Source organism: Orbicella franksi, chromosome 9 (assembly GCF_964199315.1).
Source record: "Orbicella franksi chromosome 9, jaOrbFran1.1, whole genome shotgun sequence".
In the NCBI taxonomy this organism is placed as follows: Eukaryota; Metazoa; Cnidaria; class Anthozoa; order Scleractinia; family Merulinidae; genus Orbicella; species Orbicella franksi.
Genome location: NC_138153.1, coordinates 8891791 through 8917349, shown reverse-complemented (window position 1 = coordinate 8917349; position 25559 = coordinate 8891791). Strand labels below are relative to the sequence as shown.

At 40.2% G+C, this 25559-nt stretch overlaps 1 protein-coding gene and 14 non-coding genes across 15 annotated transcripts; 9 read left to right on the top strand and 6 right to left on the bottom strand.

The window, feature by feature from the left end:
- Nucleotides 1-892: 892 nt before the first annotated feature.
- Nucleotides 893-966, bottom strand: Trnat-cgu (transfer RNA threonine (anticodon CGU)). Its single transcript has one exon. It is a non-coding gene; the product is annotated as a tRNA-Thr (tRNA).
- Nucleotides 967-2210: 1244 nt separating this feature from the next.
- On the bottom strand, nt 2211-2284 carry Trnan-guu (transfer RNA asparagine (anticodon GUU)). The gene has a single exon. It is a non-coding gene; the product is annotated as a tRNA-Asn (tRNA).
- Nucleotides 2285-2580: 296 nt separating this feature from the next.
- On the top strand, nt 2581-2652 carry Trnav-aac (transfer RNA valine (anticodon AAC)). The gene has a single exon. It is a non-coding gene; the product is annotated as a tRNA-Val (tRNA).
- Nucleotides 2653-3234: 582 nt separating this feature from the next.
- Trnav-cac (transfer RNA valine (anticodon CAC)) lies at nt 3235-3307 on the bottom strand. Its single transcript has one exon. It is a non-coding gene; the product is annotated as a tRNA-Val (tRNA).
- Nucleotides 3308-11655: 8348 nt separating this feature from the next.
- Nucleotides 11656-11729, bottom strand: Trnan-guu (transfer RNA asparagine (anticodon GUU)). The gene has a single exon. It is a non-coding gene; the product is annotated as a tRNA-Asn (tRNA).
- A 247-nt stretch (nt 11730-11976) lies between these two features.
- Trnad-guc (transfer RNA aspartic acid (anticodon GUC)) lies at nt 11977-12048 on the bottom strand. The gene has a single exon. It is a non-coding gene; the product is annotated as a tRNA-Asp (tRNA).
- Nucleotides 12049-12964: 916 nt separating this feature from the next.
- Nucleotides 12965-13038, top strand: Trnat-agu (transfer RNA threonine (anticodon AGU)). Its single transcript has one exon. It is a non-coding gene; the product is annotated as a tRNA-Thr (tRNA).
- Nucleotides 13039-14015: 977 nt separating this feature from the next.
- Trnav-aac (transfer RNA valine (anticodon AAC)) lies at nt 14016-14088 on the top strand. Its single transcript has one exon. It is a non-coding gene; the product is annotated as a tRNA-Val (tRNA).
- A 529-nt stretch (nt 14089-14617) lies between these two features.
- On the top strand, nt 14618-14689 carry Trnad-guc (transfer RNA aspartic acid (anticodon GUC)). Its single transcript has one exon. It is a non-coding gene; the product is annotated as a tRNA-Asp (tRNA).
- Nucleotides 14690-16315: 1626 nt separating this feature from the next.
- Trnav-aac (transfer RNA valine (anticodon AAC)) lies at nt 16316-16388 on the top strand. The gene has a single exon. It is a non-coding gene; the product is annotated as a tRNA-Val (tRNA).
- Nucleotides 16389-17061: 673 nt separating this feature from the next.
- On the top strand, nt 17062-17134 carry Trnav-aac (transfer RNA valine (anticodon AAC)). The gene has a single exon. It is a non-coding gene; the product is annotated as a tRNA-Val (tRNA).
- A 977-nt stretch (nt 17135-18111) lies between these two features.
- Trnat-agu (transfer RNA threonine (anticodon AGU)) lies at nt 18112-18185 on the top strand. The gene has a single exon. It is a non-coding gene; the product is annotated as a tRNA-Thr (tRNA).
- A 1716-nt stretch (nt 18186-19901) lies between these two features.
- Trnav-aac (transfer RNA valine (anticodon AAC)) lies at nt 19902-19974 on the top strand. The gene has a single exon. It is a non-coding gene; the product is annotated as a tRNA-Val (tRNA).
- Nucleotides 19975-20509: 535 nt separating this feature from the next.
- Trnad-guc (transfer RNA aspartic acid (anticodon GUC)) lies at nt 20510-20581 on the top strand. The gene has a single exon. It is a non-coding gene; the product is annotated as a tRNA-Asp (tRNA).
- A 570-nt stretch (nt 20582-21151) lies between these two features.
- LOC145496380 (uncharacterized) lies at nt 21152-25433 on the bottom strand. The gene is made up of 2 exons (XM_081476002.1): nt 22224-25433; nt 21152-21975 (listed from the first exon to the last, which is right to left on the bottom strand). The coding sequence occupies exons 1-2, from the start codon at nt 22268-22270 to the stop codon at nt 21693-21695; spliced, it is 330 nt and encodes a 109-aa protein (XP_081332128.1). The 5' UTR covers nt 22271-25433; the 3' UTR covers nt 21152-21692.
- Between the last annotated feature and the right edge of the window lie 126 nt (nt 25434-25559).

Genomic DNA, 25559 nt, shown 5'->3' with positions numbered 1-25559 from the left:
GGAGCACCTATAGATCTCCAGAAACGTAAATTATTCTTCAAATTACCCTTAACACTTAATGAATGTCCGCTTTCAAGTTCGTAATTCTGTGTAATTTGATCTACCTGCGCCAAGTCATCTTCATTGCTTTGGTTGAGTTGATTGGCCTGCGGTTGGCTTGTTGTAGGAGATTCCAGGGCAAGAATTGCAGCTAGGGGACTGGTAACTTCCCGGCCAGAACATGGATCTACAGTCCTTGGCCCAGTGTCCAAATTTGCCGCATTTGAAACAGCGAAAGAAGTCGCCAGAAGTGTCTCTACGGCCTGAAAGATAAAAGCAATGACGAAACCTGCAGTAAACGGGGGGGGGGGGGGGGGCGTAAACCAGAAAGATGAATAAGCTGTATGGAACTGCGAGCGTGAATGGTACTCAAGAGACAGCGGAGAGTATAAATACTAATAACTGGCCAATCAGGACATCCATGCAAAACAGAATGCACAATAGTGGGTGCGGCAGGTGTGAGACGAAAACAACTGCGACTAATTACTTGGAATAACAGCGGAAAATACATTAAACCGGGTCATGTGAAAACTATAAAAAGTCGAACAATTATGAAAAAGAGTAACGAATAACAAAACGTTTCCCAGTTTGGCAGAATTCGAGTTTTCTCCTCGTAGTTTTTTTACTCTTAGAGCTACGGGTAAGCCCTGGCAGTTTGAATGCACACCTGAAATGAACGGAAAGGCGTTGGAATTCCTTTCTAGCGGCCCTTCTTTTAGCTTTTAAGTTCGAACAAAAAGAAAATTTGAGAGGTACTAATAGCAACTCTAAACCTCTCGCGTTTGAAAACATGACAAATTTTGGTAAAAATGGTAACTAAAACAAGATTTCAAGGTTGAAAAGAAGGAACTTAAGGCACCGATGGGATTTGAACCCATGACCTCCTGTTTACGAGACAGGCGCTCTAACCAACTGAGCTACGGCGCCCTCCTTGAGGATACAATACAATACACTAAGGCAATAATAATGTGTTACACCTTAGTATAATAGGAGATTGGCAGATAATTAACCTGAGGAGTCTCAAAACACTTATCCAGAGTTCCAAAGACTTCTTTTGATAGGACCAATTCGACATATTTATTTAGATGCAGGAAAAGAGGTTTTTTTTATTTTATTATTTTATTTTATTGAAACCCCCCCGGAGGCAGGTTTCAAAACCTTAGCAGTTCTCTCCTTTTTTTCTTTGTTTCAAAAAAATGAAGCCAAATGAAACATACCTGGATATTATCCGTTATTAATCCTCCGTAGACAACTGCAAAAATCGAAAGTAAAATAGAAATTCCTTTTTTCACTAGGCGTTGTCCTCGGGGTCGCTTAAGCTCTCTAATACGTTGGAATCGAAGGTAAGACGCCTTTAATTTGCTAAAAAGAAATGCATGCTTTTAAATACAGTTGCGTACCATAACCAGGAAAAAAAACGAAACATCGTAGTTTTGGGAAAATCAAGAAGTTAGTGAAAACAAAAGAAATAAAATTTATAATAAAGTCTGTTTCCGGCCGGGCTTGAACCTGCGACCCTCCGCGTGTTAGGCGGAGGTGAGAACCACTACACTACGGAGACTACGTTAGGCAAGTAGTCCCATGTCACCAAGCTGGTCGTCCAACATCTTTACATTTTATCACATTATGTGTACCGTGGGAGTGGATAAGAAGAAGAATGGAGCTAATATGCAGGAGTTAAGCTTATGTTGGGAATACATGAAGGTAGAATGCAAGAAAATGCCGTTCAAATTATAACATCAACGAAACTAATGAAGTATGGCTCAAGTTATGGTTCAAAGAAATGGTTATGAAAAGGACCGATAGATTCCCCACCAGGGAAGAATGGATGACTTTTTGACTGAAGATCGTTTTTCTTCTTACTTGAATTACTCGCAGTTTCGTATCATGTTGTCCTGGAGATTTCAAACAATAAGTGAACCTGCAAAGCGGAGGAATCGCGATGGAAAGTGATCATCGACCAACTCTAATTTGCATTATCTGATTCACCACCACGACCCGTAACTTGCTTGCGCAATAACGGGTTGACAAGGAAAGTGAATTCACAGCTTCTAGATCCTTCAACTAATGATAAAATTGGGGAAAGACGGTATTTAGATACAGCCTGCGTCGTTGTATTCTAGTTAGTGTGATCTTTTGAAAAAAAAACAAAGAATGATAATAAACTAAAGCGTCCCCGGGTGGACTTGAACCACCAACCTTTCCGTTAACAGCCGAACGCGCTAGCCGATTGCGCCACGGAGACCTCTATGGATGCGTTACCAATTAGAAAAAACAATCAGTGAATTATATCTTCCTCTGGTATAACTGAAAAAAAAAATTGTTTTCGATTTGATTGGTTTTTCGTTTTCTTTGTTTTGTTTTGGGTTTATTTTACTTCGTACAGAATAAGCATAATACTTCTTTTTACCGTTATCGGTCCTACTCTTTTATTTTTCGTAGACGAATTATTCGTCTTAGAAGTTTTGTTTGTCCTGGGCAAAATATTCATCTTAGACGTTTCTTTCGTCTGAGACGAATTTAGTCGAATTATTTGTCTTAGACATGTAGTGTAGTTGTTATCACGTCCGCCTAACACGCGGAAGGTCGCCGGTTCAAGCCCGGCCGGAAACATAAGTTCTTGCTGCCTTTTTTTCCTTTTTTTCCCCTGCTCTTTGGTTCTAGGTGTCACTTGACGAGAGATAAATGATAAGTAACCTTATGGACCCAGGTCTCTATGGGCTGAGGTCTGCCTTATGTTTGAGGAGGTAAATTCCTTCTCATTTGTAAAAATATACGTTTACCAGTAAACAAAATATACAGTCGTCATAAGTTATGACAACTGTACTAAAACAATTTATTTTTACCTTATAGATATACCGGGAATAGATGGTAAACTTTTTATGAAAAATCAGAAAATCTAATTCTTATATCCTGATTGGAACACAGAAATCATAACCACTCTCCTTCCAACACTGTTATGACCTCTATGCCACGCCATGAACTTGCACTATAAACTTTTAAATGTAGAGACAAGAAAAGCCTCCAAACAGTTTGCTAATATCTTTCCATACGTTGGAGGGTTAGACGTCTTCAATTTCATAGAAAATGTATTATTTGAAAACAGTGGCGTGCCACAACCAGGAAAAATAAAACATCGTAGTTGTGAGAAAATAAAGAAGTTGGTCAAAAGAGGGGGAAAAAATATAGGAAGCCTGTTTCCGGCCGGGCTTGAACCGGCGACCTTCCGCGTGTGAGGCGGACGCGATAACCACTACACTACGGAAACCAGGTCGTACGATACCTTCACCCTATTCAGAGCGGGATATATTTGACCTTCCGCAGCCAAGGTTGGGCCAAGTCTGACCCAAGTAAGAACCTTAAGATTATTTCAGCAATGATAATGTGGCTTAGAGAGTATATAGTAAGCCTAAGAACACACTTATGTCATATCACGTGATAATTACGTCAGAATATCCGATCAGCCGCCATTTTAGCTGCAACGTCTTTTTTTTTTTTTTTTTTAATTTTATTTGTTATCTGCATGTGCTTACAGGTACAGTATTTACATTGTTACAAGAGCAGTATTTACATTATTACAAGTGCTAATTATAATATAAAAGTAATATAATATAATATAATATAATATAATATAATATAACATAATATAACATAATATAAGTGTGTTTACAAGTACAGTATTTACATTGTTACTAGTGCCAATTAAAATATTTAAGTGAAATAGGTGTGTGTACAAGTGGATGCCGCTTATAATGCTTTGGAGGAGGGGTGTTTTTTCCTATTTAATTATTAAGAAAGACGTTCTATTCTGTATTTGGTTAACACTTTATCAACGAAAGTGGAGAGGTGAATAGCCTTGTTTTGCATCTTACAAGTGTAGATGTAGAATCTCATAAACAAGATCGTATAATTAAATTTCTTTAATAATGTTTTATCGTATGAGCCGGGCATGATGCCAAATAGTTTTTCTTCTATTGTTGGACTAAAATTCGAATTATTGACAGCATTAAACCAGTCGATGGCGTTTTTAACAAAGCTCTTAACAAATTCGCAATCATTAAATGTGTGATCGATTGAATCATGTTCAGCGCAATAGAGGCATTCATCATCCGTTTTGATTCCTTATCTAAAAAGTTCCTTTTTGTTACAACAATTCTATGAATAAGTTTGAATTGAAATTCTTTTAATTTTGTTTCCTTACAAATGTTTTTCAGCGAGGAAAATATTTTTTCCCATGTCTCCCTGCATGCATGGTTTGATTCCATTTCGTTGGGCCAGTTTGACACCTCGTGTGAACTGTTTTGTGAATTAAACAATAGAAGTCCCTAGTTTTGGCTTTGACTAAGTTAATTCTGTCAAGTCGTCTAGTTGAAAAAGAGGGTTGTTCTCGATGTATGGTTCGCTTTCTGGTGGTAATGTGTTTTTCGCTTTTGTGGCTAGATGCTTCGGTATCGCACTTACAACTTGATAAAATTGGAGAAAGTTTGTTTTGCGAGCGAATTTGTTTTTAAATTCTTGATAAGACATAAACTGGCCATTGTTGTTCAACAGGTCTTGTATAAAAAGAATGTTGTTGTTAAGCCATTCACTGATGAAAATTGGCTTCCCTCCAACGAGGATTTCTTTGTTATTGAATACGATCATATCCTGTCCTCTGTCATAGTTATACAAGGTTTTCAATTCATTAAAAAATTTTAAAATGTCTTTATAAAATAATGGCAAACCGTCGATATATTTTGTGTCGTAGTTACATCTTAAAAGAAAGCTCAGACCGCCGTATTTTCCTAGATAATGGTCTGGACAGTTTTCCAGTTTTTTCTTCCCGGTGCGAAAAGTCTCGGAATCCAAGCTAACCTCAGTGCCTTTATCATAGTTTCTACATCGATCATACGTATACCCCCTTTATCTCGATCTTGATAGAGCCCTTCTCTTTTTATTTTGTCTTTTTTGTTTTTCCATAGAAATCTGAACAGTTTTGTTTTGATTATTGGTATTATTTCTTGAGGTACATTGAGATTTGATGCTAAGTAAACGAGTTGTAATAATGCCAGAGATTTTATGATTAGTACTCTCCCAAATAGTGTAAGGTCACGTGCCCTCCACAGGTCCAGATTTGTTTGCAATTTTTGTAACTTGTGGTTGAAATTATGTTGGTTATTTCCCTTTTCGTCGTACGAAACATGGATTCCTAAGATTTTAACCGGGTTATGTAACCATTTCAGTTGTAATGGATTGCCCTTATTATTTTTCAATTTTCCCAACCAGAGCGCTTTTTGTTTTCTTCCGGTTTAATTTAAGGTCCGCTAGCGTACCAAAGTTATCGATTATTTCTAAGGCCTTTTCGACAGAGGCCAGGTCAGCACACAAAAGATTTGTATCATCTGCATACTGGCTCAGTTTCAGTTCTTTTCCTAATATTTCAATTCCTTTGACGTGTAGGTCTTGTCGGATTTTATTGGCCATTATTTCTGCTGAAAGAATAAACAAATACGGGGATAGTGGGCACCCCTGACGGACTCCTCTAGACGGCCGAAACCAGTTTGTCAAAAAACCATTGTTTAATGCTGCACTCTCTATGTTGGTGTAAAAGGTGCTAACCCATTTTTGAATACTCGTACCGAAATTGAAGACATCCAGTGTTCTCATTATAAAGGGCCATTCAAGTGAGTCAAAAGCTTTTCTGAAGTCTAGAGACACTAGAATGCCTGGGATGTTATGCCTCTTAGTATATTCCATAATGTCGATTATGAGGCGGATATTTTCCCCAATGTTACGGATGGCACGACAAGACGCCATTTGTAATGCAACTCAACTCGTTTAATGCGTACTACATGTAAGCTACATAGAACTAGAACGCACATGTTTACTCCAAATATGGTAAGACAAACCATATACGTAACATCTCCCTTTCTTTAAAAAAAGAAAAACTAATAAACAAATATCTGGCAAACACTAGCCTAAAACAAACTTACACAAATCCACTTTGTTTCTGAAAGTGTTCTATGTCAAACTAAATCAGTTTATCCGAGCTTGCTAAAACAAACTTAAAGTGTTCAAAGTCTAGCCTTTGCTTAACGCTTCATGTCAAAATCTTTAAATCTTGAAGGGGGACGAACAGTCCGGGTTCTTGTCTTCTGAGGTGCTAACACTGGAACATTAGTCTCTTCAGCAACAGTTTCATTCAAGGAATCTTTGTCAGGCCTAGTAGGTATAGCAGGTAACTCAGGTACTCTAGGTATCTCCTTGTGATTTACTCCTGACTCATCTGAGCTAACCTTGGTGCTTTGCTTTTCTGGTGTCGAGGATTCTGCTGCAGGTCTCAGAAACTGCCTGTTTCTTCGGAGGGTCTCACTGCCTGCTTGGACTACATATGACCTGTCTGACAGTTTCTCGACACAAATAGCTGGTTTCCACGTTTGGTTCTTTCGCAGGGGTGCACTTCTGACTTCTTGTCCAATCTCTAATTCAGGTAACTGCTTCACATGACGGTCATGGTAGAACTTCGCCTTTTGCCTTTTCCGCTCTAATTTCTCTGTAGAATGTGCGCTTACTTTGGGACGGAGAAGGCTTGACGCTGTTGGTAAGAGAGTTCGTGTTCGGCGCGACATAAGCCTCTGGGCGGGGCTGTCACCTATACCTTCAGTAGGTGTGTTCCTGTAGTCTAGTAGCGATAGCCATGGATCTTTCCCATCTCGGTCCGCCTTCTTAAATAGCAGTTTAACTGTCTTCACTGAAGACTCTGCTTTCCCATTTGACTTTGGGTAGTGTGGTGATGATGTCACATGGTTAAATTCCCAGCTGAGTGAAAACTCGTGAAATTCTTGACTGCTGTACTGTGATCCGTTGTCTGAGACAACAGTGTCCGGGATTCCATGTCTACTGAATTGTTCTTTGAGTACTTGTATAACTGCACGTGAGGTGGTATCTTCAAGTTCACTAACTTCTACAAAATCTGAGTAATAGTCAACGACTGTGAGGTAATTCTTTCCACTAACAGTGAACAAATCTGTAGCCACTTTACTCCAAGGTCTGTCTGGAAGTTGATGAGACTGCATTGGCTGACTAGCATTCCTAGCCTGAAACTCGGCACAGACAGCACATCTCTCAACCAGGGCTTTGACTTCTGAATTCATTCCAGGCCAGAACACGATGTCTTTGGCCTTTCTTAGGCATGATGCGACTCCTTGATGGCTTGAATGAATTCTTGAGAGCATCTCTGGCCTCATGGCTTTGGGGACAATCACTCTCTGACTCTTAAATAGAATACCATTGTGGAGTGAAATCTCTTCTCTGTAGTTCCAGTAGTCACGAACTTGTACTGGGCATTGCTCTCTTCTCTCAGACCATCCTGTTAGAACAGTGGTCTTCAGGCTCTCTAAGACGAGGTCTTGTGCTGTGCACTTCTGCAGCTGAGTTAACCTTTCTGGAGCCACTTTGATGGAATCAAAGGGAGTAAGTGTTTCAAGTTCAAGAGCGAAAACTTGAAAGTTGTCTGTCAACTCCGTCTTGACAGCAAGCGAGGCTCGAGACAAGTGATCGGCAACATACATCTGTGCACCTGGCTTGTACTTAACCTCTAGGTTAAAGCGCTGTAGCCTCAACATCATTCTTTGTAGTCGACATGGAGCAGAGAGGATTGACTTCGGGAAAATGGACTGTAAGGGTTTGTGATCTGACTCAACCGTTATCTTTTTACGACCGGCGAGGTATTGACTGAACCTTTCGCAGGAGAAGACAATCGCTAAACACTCCTTCTCAATTTGAGCGTATTGCCTCTCAGTCTGTGATAGGGACCGTGAAGCAAAAGCAACTGGCTGGCCGTTTCGTAATAAAGCTGCTCCTAACCCGTATTCACTCGCATCACATTGCACTGTGACTTCTTCTTGAAGGTCATAATACTTGAGCACAGGGTGTTTGACTACAAGCTCTCGCACTTCCTGGAATGCTGTCTCATGATGCTGGGACCAGATGAACTTTGCATCCTTTGCTGTCATCTCTCTCAGTGGCTGGGCGACCTCTGATAACCTAGGGAGAAACTTTGCCAAGTAATTAACGAATCCTAAGAGACTCAGGAGTTCCTTCTTGGATGTAGGCCTCGGCATTTCCTGAACTGCCTTCACTTTCTCAGGATCTGGCTGTAACCCATCTTTGGTGATCAAGTGTCCCATGAATCTGACTTCAGACTTCTTGAGGTTCAACTTGCTGCTGTTTAGACGCAGATTGGCTTTTCGAGCTTGCTCTAGCAGACGAATCAAGTTCTCATCATGATTTCGATTTGCTTCTTCATCATTCTCTCCATAGCCCATGACCAATATGTCATCTCTTATCACTTCTACACCGGGAAGACTATCAAGCTTCTCATGCAATTTGCATTCGAACTCTTCTGGAGCCAGGTTGATACCAAAGGGTAGCCTCAAATACTTGTAACGCCCAAAGGGAGTCCAGAATGTTGTCTTGAGACTGCTGCTCTCATCTAATCCAACCTGGTAAAACCCATCTTTAGCATCTAAGGTACTAAACACTTTGGCATTGCTAAACTTGGGCAACAACTCATCTAGAGTAGGCATTTGGTACTTTGGACGGATGACTGCCTTGTTAAGATCTTTAGGATCCAAACAAATCGTAATCTTATTTGGTGTTGCGACAACCACCATACTGCTAATCCAGTCGGTCGGTACTGTGACTTTCTCCACGATTCCTTTCCTTTCCAGATCATCAAGTTTGGCCTTGACCTTATCACGCAGGGGAACTGGCACTCGGCGCGGAGAATGCTGCACTGGTTTTACGCTGGGGTCTGTGATAATGGTTGTATCACCAATATGGCCTAACCCTTCAAAAACATCTTTGTACTGAACAAGAATCTGATCTCTGGTCAGGTTACTACTGCTTTTCAGGACATGAATGGACTCTTCAGGATCTATATCCACTTTGAGAAGTCCCAACTGCTCACAAGCCTCAGCCGATAAGAGGGGTTTGTTAGAACTCTCAACAACTTGGAATCTCAGGTCCAGACGCTTGCCCCTTCTCTCTGCTGTGAGTGTGGTCTCACCTACAGGCTTCATCAAGCTACCATCAAATAGCTTTAGCTGGGCATTGGACTTAGACAAGGGGGGATCACCATTCTGCAACAGCTGAACTAAATTTCTGTGACTGATCACATTACAAGTTGCACCAGTGTCCAACTGACATACTAGTTGCTCTTTGTACTGCTCTTCTATCACAAAGGTAATACTGGATGTCAACTGTTTACCACTACCATTAATTGCAGTAATTTCTTCTATCTTCAATAATGATTCCTCAGACTCGTAACCTTCTGCCACTTCAGCGACATGAACCTTCTCTTTGCCTGCCTGACACACTTTGGCGAAGTGGTTCATTCTTTTACAATTGCGACATTGTTGACCATAAGCTGGACATTCTGTCTGCTTGGCATGCTTCTTTTGTTGGCCACAATATTTACATTTCCATTTTTTGTCAGGTTTCTTTGGATTTGGTGGTTTCTTGCCTTGCATCGGTTTACGCTTCACGTGAACTAAGTTCAGTTCCTCATTGTTTTGTTTCTCATCCTTTTGAATCGACTTTAGCTGCTTATTCGTTATTTCACTTGATTTACACATGTCAAGAGCTTTATCCAAAGACAAATCTTTCTCTCTGAGCAATCTAGCTTTTGTACCCTTATCTTGTATTCCAATAACTAGCCTGTCACGTATCATTTCTTCTGCAAGTGCTCCAAACTGACACGATGCTGCGAGTTTTCTTAATCTATTGACATAGCAATCAACAGTTTCTTCGGGTACTTGAATGCAAGAGTTAAAGACATACCTCTCATAGACAACATTTCTCTTTGGTACGAAATAGTTTTCCAGCGCCTTCAATGCTGAAGTTATCGTCAGTACTTCGGTGCCAAAATTCAGATTCAGGAAAATTTGCAGATACTCCTTTCCCATAACAGAACGGAAGGTTGCTAATCGGATCGATTGACTCTTCTGATCCAAACCCGTTGCTACCTCATAATCTTGCCATTGTTGCTTAAAAAATTCCCAGTTGCTCGTGATATCTCCACGACAAACCATAGCGCTTGGTACTGGAAAATTTGAAGGAAAACTGAGGACTTGAGGCGGCGGAGTAGGCTGTGGAGCTTGCGGTGGAGCTGGTGGTGGAGGATCTTGTTCGGTGTCTGACATCGTTTTGCTGGGTTTCAACGCACGTGGTCGATGTTGAAATTCGCTGTACGTACCGTAAATCAAGGAATTGTCGCTTCGTTTCGCTTCAGTAACTGCTTTGACTGAATATCAACCAGAAGACGTAATCTTGAGCGCTGCAGCTCGCCATAAGATCAACAAAACACTTCTGACACCATGTTACGGATGGCACGACAAGACGCCATTTGTAATGCAACTCAACTCGTTTAATGCGTACTACATGTAAGCTACATAGAACTAGAACGCACATGTTTACTCCAAATATGGTAAGACAAACCATATACGTAACACCCAATATAGCGCCCTTTTATAAACCCGGTTTGGTCCGAGTGCAGCTAACCGGACTCAAACTTAGCTGCACTGTCTTGACTATTTTCATATTTTAAAAACGTCAGAAAGCTTCCAAAAACGACTTAAAACTAATTAACCAAGTTTAAGAAAAACATGAATAGGGACAAGGGAAAAGACCTGTTTTAGCTTTGACGGTTTGTAGTCCAGTTTCAGAACACGTAATGACACTCTTGAGAATTCTTACTTTTGAAGTTTTAAATAGTAACGTATATATATAGATATAAAAATTAATAATTGGATAAATTAAGAACAATTCTCTAGAGAATATCACACGAAGTGTATTGGGAAAGCGAACCACCCAAACCAAAAAACATATATTCATTTCCAGACTCAATTTGGAAAAAAATATGCCTGTCAAAATGCAGTTGTTAGAGAAACATCAAACTTCAAGTACAGTACCGTTTGACACCAACTTGTTTCCATTCCATGGCTGCTTTAACTTACACGTAATCAAAGAGGTTATAAACGTTTAAAATTCAGCCGGCGCGGTCACTTTGCTTCCTCTACAGATGGAATAAAGCTAAGAATAGTTTACTTTCTCTGTTCTTAAAAACGGTGCACCGTATTATTCCAAAAGTCGTCATGCTATAACTTTCTTTTTATTACATTATGTGTATGGTGAGAGTGGAGAAGAGAGGAATAAAGCTCATTTTGCGGGCGTTAGTTTCGCTTAAGCTAGGAATAGGTAGGAAACAGGAGAATGCGGTGCAGATTTATTGTTTTATAGAAATGGTTAAGAGAAAGATTGATGGTAAGTCTTGAAACGGGAAACATTCATTATAACACAGTGTGTGCGCCTCCATCTAATTCCTATTGAGACATCATGGTTAAAATCTCTTTTGACATTCTCAATAAGCGGACAGACACATGAATTTACAATTTATGCGGTGCGTCAACGAGCGAAGGCGGGACAATTTGGCAATTTGTTACTGTAATAATCAAATTGACTTCAATTTGTTATATTTACGTACGGCCGTGCGTAAGGATCAGCTTTTCAGATAAACGGAACGAAGACAACTGCATCGTTGTATTCTATTAGGAACAAAAAAAACATGACAGGAATCGTCCCCTGGTGGGCTTGAACCACCAACCTTTCGGTTAACAGCCGAACGCGCTAACCGATTGCGCCACGGAGACCTCTATGAGATCGATGGGAATTCGTAAAAGAATCAGTGAATTATCCTCCTCTGCTATAAAAACAACAATTTAACTGAAGAAGTTTGTTTTTGATTTGATTTGTTTTTCGTTGTTATTGTTTTAATGTATTTCAATCAGTATAACGGTATTGCTTCTATTTATTTTTAACAAAAATTGAGGAACCGACTTCAAAAATCTAAAAACAAAAAAGCCGAGAAACTATTTCAAGTCCATGATATATTTAATCCTCCCCGGCGGGGAATCGAACCCCGGTCTCCCGCGTGACAGGCGGGGATACTCACCACTATACTACCGAGGATTTGGCGTAAAACATTGTGAACAAGATGCCTGTTTAAACCCAGAATAAATGGAGGTTTGCTGGTTTGAAACTAACTTTGTTCTTAAGAGTTCCTTTCTTATTAAGAGAAAAGTTACAGTACATAAAGGATGGGAGCGAGAGAAAGAGTCATGGAGCTTTAATTGTATTAGTGTGTTAACGGAGAAATGGGTTATGACCTTACTTTTTGTATCCCAGGCCAATCAATATTTTCACTGAGTGACCCATCCTACCCAAGAAGTTATTACACAGTCCGCGACGAAACGTTTTGTAGAAGGTAAAGGCTAAAATGCCATAAAACTAACTTGCGTAAGACAGGTGATGGGCTGTTTAAACTATCGCAAAAGGAGGGTCGAGAAAAGTCATTTCATTTCATTTCATTTTATTTATTTATTCCATTCTAAAATTACAAAGATAAATATAAAGTAGACAAGTAAGAGGAGAAATGGAAAAGGGCAAAAATATAGCAAGCTAATTAGATGCCCTTATTTAAATAAAATTTAAAGTTTCTCGTCTCAAAACGAGAAACTTTTCTGATAAAAAAAGGATATATATATATTTTTTAAAAAATTATTTTTGGATATTTTGGACATTGTAGTCAATCCTTGTAGTTTAATTCATAACGGATAATACCTGGATCGGCTTCATTAGTTTGGTTCCTAGCGGTTTTGATGCAATAAACAACCGCTTTTCCTGAATCAAATTAGGTGCAAGAGGTCCTGTTATTAGAAGTGTCCTACGAGCTTTTCTCGAATAAATAAAATACTCACATGGAGAATTGTATACGAATTATTAACTCTGGGAGGTGCTATTTGAAAAATTATCTTGTAATCTCCTATTATACTAAGGTATAACACATTATTATTGCCTTAGTATATTGTTCTGTTTACTCGAGGAGGGCGCCGTAGTTCAGTTGGTTAGAGCGCCTGTCTAGTAAACAGGAGGTCATGGGTTCAAATCCCCTCGGTGCCTTGATTTAATCCTTCTTTTCAACCCTGACATCTTGTTTTAGTTGCCAATTTTACCAACATTTTTCATGCTCTTAATGTGAGAGGTTTATAATGGCCCATTCTTTTTTCTGAGACAAGAGTTCAAGGGATCATGGTAGTTGTATCCATTAAAACAAATATCCAGTCCGAGATGATGAATACAACTACCATGATTCCCTGCAAGCACGTCTGAGAAGGAATTAGTACTTCACAAATTTCGTTTTTGTTTGAACTGTAACACTACAAAAATGCCGATTAAAGGGGGCATTCTAACGACGTTCCGCCAAATCTCTGCATTCCGGCTGCGCATTCACACTGCCATGGCCCATCCGTAGCTTCAAGAGTACGAGGATGATACTCTGCTCCTGCCAAACTAGAAAATGGTTTGTCGTTCTCTTCTCTTTTTTTCCTTTCCTTTTTCATTTTTTTTTCTTATTCTTTAGTTCGTTATAATTGTCCCGCTTTTGATGACCTGCTTATGTTATCTTCCCGTTTTCCAAGTAGTATTTTCTGCCGGTGATATCGTCTGACGGCTATCAGAAAAACGTTCACAGGCATATTGCCCAAAATTTAAATACCGTAAATCCACCAATTAGTGCCTCCCTCAAATACGCGCCCCCTTCGAATAATTCACTCCCCTTCTATCGGCCAAAATTGAAAATAAGCACCCGCCTCCCCTCCCTCTGGTTTTTGGAAGACTATTGAGACAACAGAGAATGTATAGTTTTTGCCCTACCCAATCACAAGCAAGTGATTATCAACTCATTCAATCACTGCGAATTGACGGATTGTCGTAACGGATAGTAATGAAGATCTACTGATTCATTCCTTAAAGCTCAACACACCTTGTGCAGCAGGTCTATAGATCGGCCAAAGGTGTTATATCACGTAGTTCTTCAAGAGAGGCAGGATCCGAATGAGGCTCGAATGCTTCCAAAATGAAAACGATGTGTGTCAGTGGTTTCCGTAGTGTAGTGGTTATCACGTCCGCCTAACACGCGGAAGGTCGCCGGTTTAAGCCCGGCCGGAAACAGGCTTGTTATATATTTTTTTTCTCTTTATTTCACTAACTTCTCTATTTTCTTACAACCACGATGTTCCATTTTTCCTGGCCATGATACGCTTCTGGATTCAACGAATGCATTGTCTACCAAATTGAAAACGACTAGCCCTGAATTAACTCCTTTTCCGATAACTAATTGAGAACCCATCACCCGTTTCATGCAGGCTCCTTTTTATTGCAATTTACCTCTACCTTCGACAAAACTATTCTTCACGGTGGTGCAATAACTTCTTGGGGAGCATGGGTGACTGAGTAAAAATACTCATTCGCCTGGAATACAGGAAGCAAGACCATAGCCCATTTCTCCATTAACACACTGATTACAGCTACATGACTCTTTCTCTCGCTCCAATCTTTTATGTAATGTTACCTCTTTTTTCCTTCATAGATAATGAACCCTTTAGAGTAGAGTTTGTTTCAAAACCAGCAAACCCCCAATTTTTTCGAAACAGTGGTTCGAAATTGAACAGGGCATCTTGTCCAATGCTGTCATCCCAAATCCTCGGTAGTATAGTGGTGAGTATCCCCGCCTGTCACGCGGGAGACCGGGGTTCGATTCCCCGCCGGGGAGGATTGAATATATTTTTGATTAGAAATAATTTATCCGCGTCTTTATATTTGTTTTTATTATCATATTTGAGATCGGTTGGTCAATTGATATATAAATTTTTCTCATCCGGATTAACAGATCAAATCAAAAAGGCACTTTCACATAGAGTTAACCTCACTGCGCCTTTCCCTCTTGGACATAATTGTCCATAAAAATGGCTATGCCTGAACTTCTTCAGCTGAATTATTGTTGTTATAGGAGAGGAAGAAATAATTCAATGGCTCTTTCCCTAACTAAATTCACAGTGCTCTCGTAAATGTGTTCGTGTTCATGCATGACGAGATTCATGAGGATCTGAAATCATGGACCCCTGCCGATGTTCTACGGTTGAACTGGTTAGTGCGTTCGGCTGTTAACCGAAAGGTTGGTGGTTCAAGCCCACCCGGGGACGCACTGTTTTGTTTATAATCTTTTTTCCGAAATCAATGTAAATTCAACGTTTCTCATTTCTAGGCGCTATATCAATCACTGAGTTCTTAACCATTTCTTGAAACCAGAGCTTGAACTATACCTCATTAGTCAGCGTTGAGGCTAGTTTTAATGATGGACTCCATTTTTTCCATCATTGAAATGGGAAGGGGTGGTTTTAATTTTTTTCATTTAAATTGTTTACGATTGTAGTAGTAGTAGTAGTAGTAGTAGTAGTAGTAGTAGTAGTAGTAGTAGTAGTAGTAGTAGTAGTAGTAGTAGTAGTAGTAGTAGCAGTAATATAGTATTAATGTAAATTAAACCTTTCCTATTTCAAGGCGTTTATCAATCATTTTGTGAAGCAAATTCTATAAACTACTGCTTGAGCCATACGTCATTGCAATAATCTCCCATGAGGACCCTGTTGACGTTCAGGCCTCTGTATCTACACAGTTGTGTATTGCTTCATAGGTAGTGTCAAGACAAATTTTAGTTGTAAAACAACGAGGATGAAGGGTTTTTCAAGCCCAGCTGGAGAAAGCTATGTCCTTCTTTTATCCTTTCCGTCTTTCTTTCACCTCTAGTTTTTCATAATTGTCATGTTATTGTTCTTGCTGTTGTTGTTGTTGTTTTTGTTGTTATTGTTGCTGTTGTTGTTGCTTTTTTCTCACTTGAACTGTTTATGGCATCTTGCTTTATTCCAGGTAATTTATTTTCTAACAATGTGATGCCGTCTGACTCTTAAACATATAGAAATCAGAAGAGTGTTCTGAGGCATTTTACCCGAAACAAACAAACTAACAAAAAAGGTAAGAGAAGAAAAAGTACATATATTAGATCAAAATATATTTCCATCCTCACCGGCGAGGAATCGAACCCCGGTCTCCAGAGGAACATGCCAGATTTGCATTAATAACTAGACCCAACTCCTTGAATCTGGCAGTTGATTCGTTGAATTCAGGACTATCTTTCTTCCCCCAATATTTAATATCTGCTGTTTTTGGGAGTATCTCTGTTTCTTATTGTAAAAAAAATCATTTATTCATTCAATCAGTCTGTCAGTTTGTCGGTCGGTCGGTCGGTCGGTCTGTCGTTCTGTTCGTCTGTCAGACAGGTCGGTCTGTCTGTCAATCTGTATGTCGAAATACATTCTAAATTAACGACAATACATTTTATGTGGTTTCCGTAGTGTAGTGGTTATCACGTCCGCCTAACACGCGGAAGGTCGCCGGCTCGAGCCCGGCCGGAAACATACTTTATTTCTTTTAGTTTCAGTCTCTCTTTCTTTCGCTTTTCTTTCGCATCTTTAGTTTTTTTATAACTGTCCTGTTGTTATTTTTGCTGTTGTTGTTGTTGTTGTTGTTGTCTTTCTTTGTCACTTGAACTGTTTATGGCATCTTGCTTTATTCCAGGTAATTTATTTTCTACCAATGTGATGCCGTCTGAATCTTATACATATAGAAATCCTGAGAGAGCGTTCTGAGGCATTTTACCCGAAACAAACAAACAAAAAAGGTAAGAGATGAAAAAGTACATATAAAGTACATCGAACTCCGGTCTCCCGCGTGACAAGCGGGGAAACTCACCACTATACTACTCAGGAACATGCCAGATTTGCATTAATAACTAGACTCAACTCCTTGAATCTGGCAGTTGCTTCGTTGAACTCAGGACTATTTTTCTTCCCCCAATATTTAATATCTGCTGCGACGGTTTTTGAGAGTATCTCTGTTTCCTATTGTAAAAAAAATTATTTATTCGTTCAATCAGTCTGTCAGTTTGTCGATCTGTCGTTCTCTCGGCCTGTCGGTTTGTCGGTCGGTCGCTCGGTCGCTCGGTCGCTCGGTCGGTCGCTCGGTCGCTCGGTCTGTCTGTCAATCTGTATGTCGGAAACATTCTAAGATAACAGTAACTCTTTTCATGTGGTTTCCGTAGTGTAGTGGTTATCACGTCCGCCTAACACGCGGAAGGTCGCCGGTTCGAGCCCGGCCGGAAACATACTTTATTTTTCTTAGTTTCAGTCTCTCTTTCTTTCCCTTTTTGAACTTTCTGAGTAAATCTTGTTAAACGAGGACGACTATGATGAATAGCTAGCTAAGCATAGGCTTCTTATTAGAACACACAAGATGTACTGTGAACGCGCTACCCGCCGATTGGGCATGATTATGCAAAGCGATTTTATGCCCAAGAAGAATCCAGCGTTTATGATCACAGAGAGCTGTTTTGAACTGAGTCATTCTCTTAGTCCTCAGATCAGGGGCAGCTCCTCGCTTTCTCTCCACCTTTTGTTTACCGATTTTCTACCCACCGTTTCGACGTTTCCTCAGTGCCCCCACTAACCTGGAAACGGTCTCTGATGATGATTAGTTACACTTATCGTTTGTTCAGTGGCTAGTGTGCGATATGAGCTCTTTCCTCCGCAGAGAATTAAAGGGTCTTTTCATTGGTGCGGAAAATGCGTGAAAGGCATTTTGCGCGTGCGTCCACCTCGAACAACTGATTATAGAGAATGGTTCTATAGTAAAAGTCATTGAGACATGACTATTTTATTGACATTGCATTTCTTAGCCTGTCTGTAATGCCACATGATTTCTTGTCCTAAAACAAAGGGGGGCTAAAATGCCATAAAAATCCACATAAAGCGATGGGTTGTTTAAATAATCGAAAAAGGATGGTCGAGAAAAGTCTTAAAACGAGAAACGTTTCTCATTAAAGAAGGATGTATATATTAAAAAATAATTATTTTTGGATATTTTAGAAATTATAGTCAATCGTTGTAGTTAATTCATGACGGATAATACCTGGGTCGGCTTCATTAATTTAACTTCTAGGGGTTGTGCCTGAGAGCCTTTCTCGAATCAATAAATTCTCACATGGAGAGGTTAAGTCTGGGAGGGGCTGTTTGAAGAATTATCTCACATCCTCCTATAATACTTAGGTGTAAACACGATATCATTGTCTAAAAAAAGAAGGAGGGCGCCGTTGCTCAGTTGGTTAGAGCGCCTGTCTAGTAAACAGGAGGTCATGGGTTCAAATCCCATCGGTGCCTTGATTTAATCCTTCTTTTCAACCCTGATATCTTGTTTTAGTTGCCAATTTTTCCAACATTTTTCACATTTTCAATGTGAGAGGTTCATAATGACCAATTCCTTTATAAAACACAACTAAAGGGAATCATGGTAATTGTATTCATCAAAACAAATATCCAGTCTAAGATGATGAATACTCCCTCCAAGGATGTGTCAGAAGAAATTGGCCATTACTATTAGTAAATACTTCACAACTTTCGTTTTCGTTCGAACTGTAATACTAAAAAATGCCCATGAAAGGGGGATTCTAACAACGTTCCACCAAATCTCCGTATTCCGGCCGGCGGCGCATTCACACTGCCACGGTCCATCCGTAGATCTAAGAGTACTAAAACTACGAGGATGAAACTCCGCTCCTGCTAAACTAGAAAAAGGTTTCTCGTTCTCTTCTTTTCTTTTTTTTTTTTTTTTTTTTTTTTTTGTTCTTTTTTTCCCAGCTTTTCTTTAGTTATTTATAATTGTCCCGCTTTTGCCGACCTGCTTATGTTATTCCAGGTAGTATTTTCTACCGGTGATGCCGTCAGAGGACTATCAGAGAAACGTTCAGAGGCATATTACCCAAAATTTAAATACCGTCAATCAACGAATTAGCGCCTCCCCTCAAATAAGCGCCCCCTTCGAATAATTAGCTCGACCTTCAATCAGCCAAAATTTAAAATAAGCGCCTCCCCCCACCCCGCCCTGCCCTCCCTTTGTTTTATGGAAGAGTATTGATAGAACAGAGGATGTATAGTTTTGGTCGTGTTCAATCAGAAGCAAGTGATTATCGACTCATTCAAGCACTGCGAATTGACCGTCGTAACGGATAGTAATGATCGAAGATCTACTGGTTCACTGTGTAAAGCCCAGCCAACATTGTACAGCAGGCCTAGATCTGCCAAAGGTGCTATATTACGTAGTTCTTCAAAGAGACAGGATCCTTCTGAGACTTCTGAGGGACTGACACATACACATATTACAAAGAAAAACGATCATATCTGACCACGATTTGGGAAAAATTAAATAAGCACCCCTCCCTCCCCCCCTCCTCCCCTTCGATTAAGCGCCTCCCTCAAATAGTCGCCGCCGTCTTCTCTTAAGTGCCCATGGCGCTAATTAGAGGATTTACGGTAATGAAACAGACAAACAGGCAACTAGACAAAATCTTTCTAAAAATACAAAAATAGGACCAACAGATCATGGACAATCCACGGTAGCACGATTTCCGCTCAAAAATATATCCAGTCCACCCCGGCGGGGAATCGAACCCCGGTCTCCTGAGTGACAGGCAGGGATATCATCACTATACTACCGAGGATAAGACATAATATCATGAAAAGAAAAGAATTCAATGCCTATAACTGCAGGTGATTTGTTGATGCAGTGCATTTGTATTCCTCACATAAAGTCGGTTGTTTTCGAGTGTATCCCTATTGCTACTGATTTCCCTCCTTATAGGCCCTTATAAAAAAAATGAAATCAGTCGATCAGCCATTTATTCACTCATTCATTTATTCATTCATTCATTCATTCATTCATTCATTCATTCATTCATTCGTTGGTTCGTTGGTTCCTTGGTTCGTTGGTTCGTTCATTCCTTCATTATTTGGTCAATCAGTCAGTCAGTCAGTCAGCTTGTCAGTAAAAATTTTAATTACGTCCGAACGTTGCCAAAATGAGAACTATAAATTTCAGTGGTTTCCGTAGTGTAGTGGTTGTCACGTCCGCCTAACACGCGGAAGGTCGCCGGTTCAAGCCCGGCCGGAAACAGGCTTGTTATATATATTTTTTCTCTTTATTTCACTTACTTCTCTTTTTTCTTACAACCATGATGTTCCATTTTTCCTGGTCATGGTACGTTTCTGTATTCTGTATTCGACTAGCCCTCTAATAGACGTTTCTGGTTGCAAGACTTTTCTCACACCTTTTCCGATAACTAATTGAGAACCCATCACCCCTTTTCTGCAGGCTCCTTTTTATGGCAGTTTACCTCTACCTTCGACAAGACTATTCGTCACACACTGTGTAATACCTTCTTGGGGAGCATGGGTGACTGAGCCAAAATACTAATTCGCCTGGAATGCAGGAAGTAAGATCATAGCCCATCTCTCCATTAACACACTGATTAAAGCTATATGACTCTTTCTCTCGCTTCAATCTTATATGTAGTGTTACCTCTTTTTTTCCTTCATAGATAATGAACTCTTTGGAGCAGAGTTTGTTTCAAAACCAGCAAACCCCCAATTTTTTCGAAACAGTGGTTCGAAATTGAACAGGGCATCTTGTCCAATGCTGTCATCCCAAATCCTCGGTAGTATAGTGGTGAGTATCCCCGCCTGTCACGCGGGAGACCGGGGTTCGATTCCCCGCCGGGGAGGATTGAATATATTTTTGATTATACTCTAATCACCCTGAAACGATTATAAAATATTTTGTAACTAATCTTAATAAACACAAACACAGCATCAGGGGCGGGCATCTCGTTTATTGATGCAGGATACAGCGAGCGTTACATCATCATAAAGAAAATACAGCAGTCAATAAACAGAAAAATTAAAAAGCAAAGTTGAAATAGATGCCTTCGAGTGGCTCTTGCATAACTTACAAATTCTTAAATAGCCTACTAGCCCCTTAGGGATTCACGTCTAAAATACTTCTACAGTTAACACGAACCATACATAGTAAACATACTCCAGTGTAATAGCGAAACGTTGCAAAATATATTTATACTCTAATCACCCTGAAACGATTATAAAATATTTTGTAACTAATCTTAATAAACACAAACACAGCATCAGGGGCGGGCATCTCGTTTATTGATGCCCGCTTTCGAAAATAAAGAAAGAGAACAAAGGAATTTAAGTGTGCAAACTTCTAGACACTGAAAGTAAAGATTCTAACCTATCGTAATATAGCTGTGACTAGCCGTCCTTGGCGCGATCTTCTATCTGCCGTGACATAAAAAGTGTAGATTGCTGATGCCTGCTCCTTAGCGGCCCATGTTCTTAAGCTATGTAGATCAGTTAAACAAGTGTATAAGATATCCTAGTTCCGCAAACGCATGCCTAGTCTAAAACTTTATTTTAATACGAATTTTTTGAGAGCAAAATATGCTACATCTCCGAAGAAAATAAATTCATAAAATTAAAACTAAACATTTCTTATAATAAACATCTGTTTTGCTCTTACATATATAAATCTTGACAAATGCATCGCAAAAACTAACGTTACAGCAACGAAGGCTAGCTAACTCGTTGCCGCGGAGAAAAGCCCACTAGGCAGTCACGCAAATTGCGGCTAAGCGAAGATTAGCAGGATTAGCCTTGGCGCCCGCAAACCTATTATATATCCTCAAGATCATCTCGGGAGTAACAGCGCCCCCCTTTTTATGGAAACAGGTTTTGCAAGCTCAATTTTAGCCGCCTCGAGAAAACTTCTATCACAAGTCAAATCACAAGTCGGAAAGCCATACCGATGGTGTGCCCAATTTATGCCATAACAGGCAGAACCAAGTGTGGAGTAGAGGGAACTCTGCTGTAACAAAATACTCCAAATGGGAGCAAAAGACGTCTCATCAGACGGCAAACAAGCGACTTCCTCAAAGCGCGAAGACCATTCTCTAAATGTTTGAAAGTCACTTGAATAACGCTCTGTTGTTGAAGGGGCCTTTGCTTCACAGGCACGCAAGGGAAGATCTTCCGCTGACTTGCGAAGTCGTCTGGATCTCTCGAGTGGGCAACCTTTGAAGTAAACACACATCCACTTTGTAGACTTGAAAGATAACAAAAGAAATGTGAGAACAATTAGAAAAAAAAAAATGCAACAACACGCAGATCAGAACATAAGGAAGGCCCAGAGGCCTAAATCTTGCATTCAGCACACTATATACTGGCAGTCCTGCACAAAAATGGCATGGCTCAACGGCCTAAAACAGTGTAATCACCTAAGATAAACACGTGATAAACGGGCAGTCCCGCACAAAAATGACATGGCCCAAAGGTCTAAAACAGTGCAATCACCTAAGATCAACACATGATAAACGGGCAGTCCCGCACAAAGATGACATGGTCCAACGGCCTAAAACAGTGCAATCACCTAAGATCAACACATGATAAACGGGCAGTCCCGCACAAAGATGACATGGTCCAACGGCCTAAAACAGTGCAATCACCTAAGATCAACACATGATAAACGGGCAGTCCCGCACAAAGATGACATGGTCCAACGGCCTAAAACAGTGCAATCACCTAAGATCAACACATGATAAACGGGCAGTCCCGCACAAAGATGACATGGTCCAACGGCCTAAAACAGTGTAATCACCTAAGATCAACACATGATAAACGGGCAGTCCCGCACAAAGATGACATGGTCCAACGGCCTAAAACAGTGCAATCACCTAAGATCAACACATGATAAACGGGCAGTCCCGCACAAAGATGACATGGCCCAATGGCCTAAAACAGTGCAATCACCTAAGATCAACACATGATAAACGGGCAGTCCCGCACAAAGGTGACATGGCCCAACGGCCTAAAACAGCGTAATCGTGACCGCGCGGCATGACTTCTCCATAGACAGATTCTACTGGACACTGGACTGTACAGCACCGACAAGCAACTAAAATTCTCCGAGTCAAAAGGGAACTGTTATTTGCCCCATGGAGATAAACATCTTTACCGTTCTCAACGAAGAGAAAATCAATAACAAAAGATCTGAAACCCCACCTACGCTCCACCAAAAAGGCCAAAAGGGAGCTGAAAGGCCAATAAAGAGTAACCAGTTCTATTGACAAAAACATATGTGGCGGATGACATTTTCAACTAACGAAACAGGTGGCACCAGCCAACAGGTTTCTCCTACCCAACTAAATGCTAGAGAATCTTCGAATAGAAACTGGGAAAAACTTGAATTTTTTTTTTTTTTTTTTAAACTGGAAAAGTAATCAATTGAACAGGGACCCCGATAAGAGGTTACTTCATGAAAATAGCTATCTTTAACTGACCAGTCATCAATCGACGATCTTGCATAAGTAATCAGCTTTCTCGTTAAATGAACGAGGTATCAAATCAGCCTCGATTTTGATATTACTTTCTTTGGCGGTATCAAATATATCACCGGCGAGTTGAAGCGAACACAGTTTCATACTACCAGAATCGACGATCAAAGGTAGAGATTGGTTGTCAGTAAACCACTTAACAGAGCACCCTGAAAGAAGATGTGCAAACTTTTCGAAGCAAAACAAACACAGTGGAGTTCTCTCCACGTGGTACTCGATCTGGTATTCGTCTACATAGAATCTCAGTTTTTGTGCGAATACAGGCAATGTTACCAATGGCAATAAAAGCAGCCAATCCAATAACGCTAACATCCGAGCATACAATACAAGATAGTCTGCGAGCAACGTCTGGAAAACACTGGAATTGAGATAAGAAACATTATTCTTCCAGAACTCTAACTGTATGGAAACTGACAACGGGTTAACAACAGCAGGAGCACACGCGCACTCGACCACTGAACCTGTGGCCAGAAGATCAGAAATAGCCTGCTCGACAAATCACTATACTGGACTGGATGGCTGAGTGATTATTAGAAAACTGAGCTGAGGGTGGAATGTAAATAAAGAGAATCTAATACCCATCAAAAATAGTATCGCGAATAAAGCAAGAAGCACCTATGTGATTTAAAAAATCTACATTAACCATAAGGTTGCCTTTAACTTAAATATAATGCGTTCTGTCCTGATAATCAGTCTTTTATTCATTCATTCAGTCATCAGGGCTAGTACAATTGTTAACCCTCGGACTAACACCCCCATTGTGGCACAAGGGGGATGAAACCCTCTCCTTGGGTTTTCGTTCTATTAAGGTACAGGAAGCCCTGAGCTTGCTCTATAAAATAATGACATATTTTTTGGTTGTGACGTCGCATGACGTCATTTGACCCACCATCTTGGATAATACTATTTTCTTAAAAAGTCAAAAAATAATCTAGAATGCTTATGAAATGTACAATTTAGTGAAATTCAGCAAAATGATGAACAAAGCTGGAAAAAGTAATACAGAAGTATGTCGAAAAAGTTGATTTTTGTCCAAACCTATACGAAGTTTGCGGTTGCCATGACAAAGTCAAAAGTAATGGACACAATTGACATAACCAAAATTTACGCGAACGATGAATGAACAGCTAAGGAAATTTTTCAGCCCCTTAGAGTAAATTGTCTTTTCAAGACTTCCAAAAAACCTTGAATCACATGGTTCAACAAAATTATCAATAAGTTCAACCGGGTCTCCCAATCATTTGATTAAATTGAAAAAATTATATACTCATCTTATCCCATTCTCTTCAATGCAGCTTGGTATTTGCCATAAGTATGTATTTTTACTGCTTGGAGGGGCTGCAGCGGCTCCTCTAAAACGGCTTGGGCAGGAAGATGGATTTGCTCAGTGGCTTCTTTGGCCGCATCTGAAACACTTGTCTGCTAGTTGAGGCTGACGTCCACGAAAGGACTGCATGCGAAAAAAACAAAAAGGCTGATTAGAAGAAAAATAGTTGCCAGTGGACAGGCCATGAGTGGATGGAGCTTCACTGGATGTAGAGCGGGTAGCTGGAGAGTTGGCCAGCTAGACTCATTTTTCCGCTTTTTTTCCCGGATCTTAGCTAGCGTTCGTATTTCGGCTGATCAGAGCTTTTTCTCTTCCTCTGAATCTTCGGCGAGTTCGTCGATTCGTACTTGCACTGCTGCCCAAACAGCGGGGTTCTTGTCCGCGGAACGAAATAACTTGGCTGCTGAAAGGTTTCCTTTTGAGATGGTCTTGCTGGTCCCGTCTGTTGCATCCAGCAGAGAGTTGCTGAACTCGTATTGTACTTTAGAGTTAAAAGAACTCGAAGCCTTGGATACCGTTTTTAGCTTCTACAGTTGAGACTGAGTGGCAGCTTGTTTCTCGTCGAGACCGCGTTTGAATGCAGCGAACTTCTGATCAAACTTAACGTCCAAAAGACGAGGAAACAATGTTCGTGAAGCAGTCTCATGAAAAAGATCTCCCTCAGTGAAGGATTGCGCGATCGAAGCGGGAACGCTCGCTCGTTCAGTATTCGGCGACATAACAGCAAAAGCAAAGTTGAAAGAGATGCCTTCGAGTGGCTCTTGCATAACTTACAAATTCTTAAATAGCCTACTAGCCCCTTAGGGATTCACGTCTAAAATACTTCTACAGTTAACACGAACCATACATAGTAAACATACTCCAGTGTAATAGCGAAATGTTGCAAAATATATTTAGAAATAATTTATCCGCGTCTTTATATTTGTTTTTATTATCATATTTGAGATCGGTTAGTCAATTAAGATATAA

Excerpts from the sequence above, each read along its gene's own strand:
- LOC145496380 (XM_081476002.1), bottom strand. The coding sequence starts at position 22,270 with ATGTCATCTTTGTGCGGGACTGCCCGTTTATCATGTGTTGATCTTAG. Across the intron at positions 21,976-22,223 it reads TTATCATGTGTTGATCTTAG|TCTACAAAGTGGATGTGTGT; the intron begins GTGATTGCACTG and ends TTATCTTTCAAG.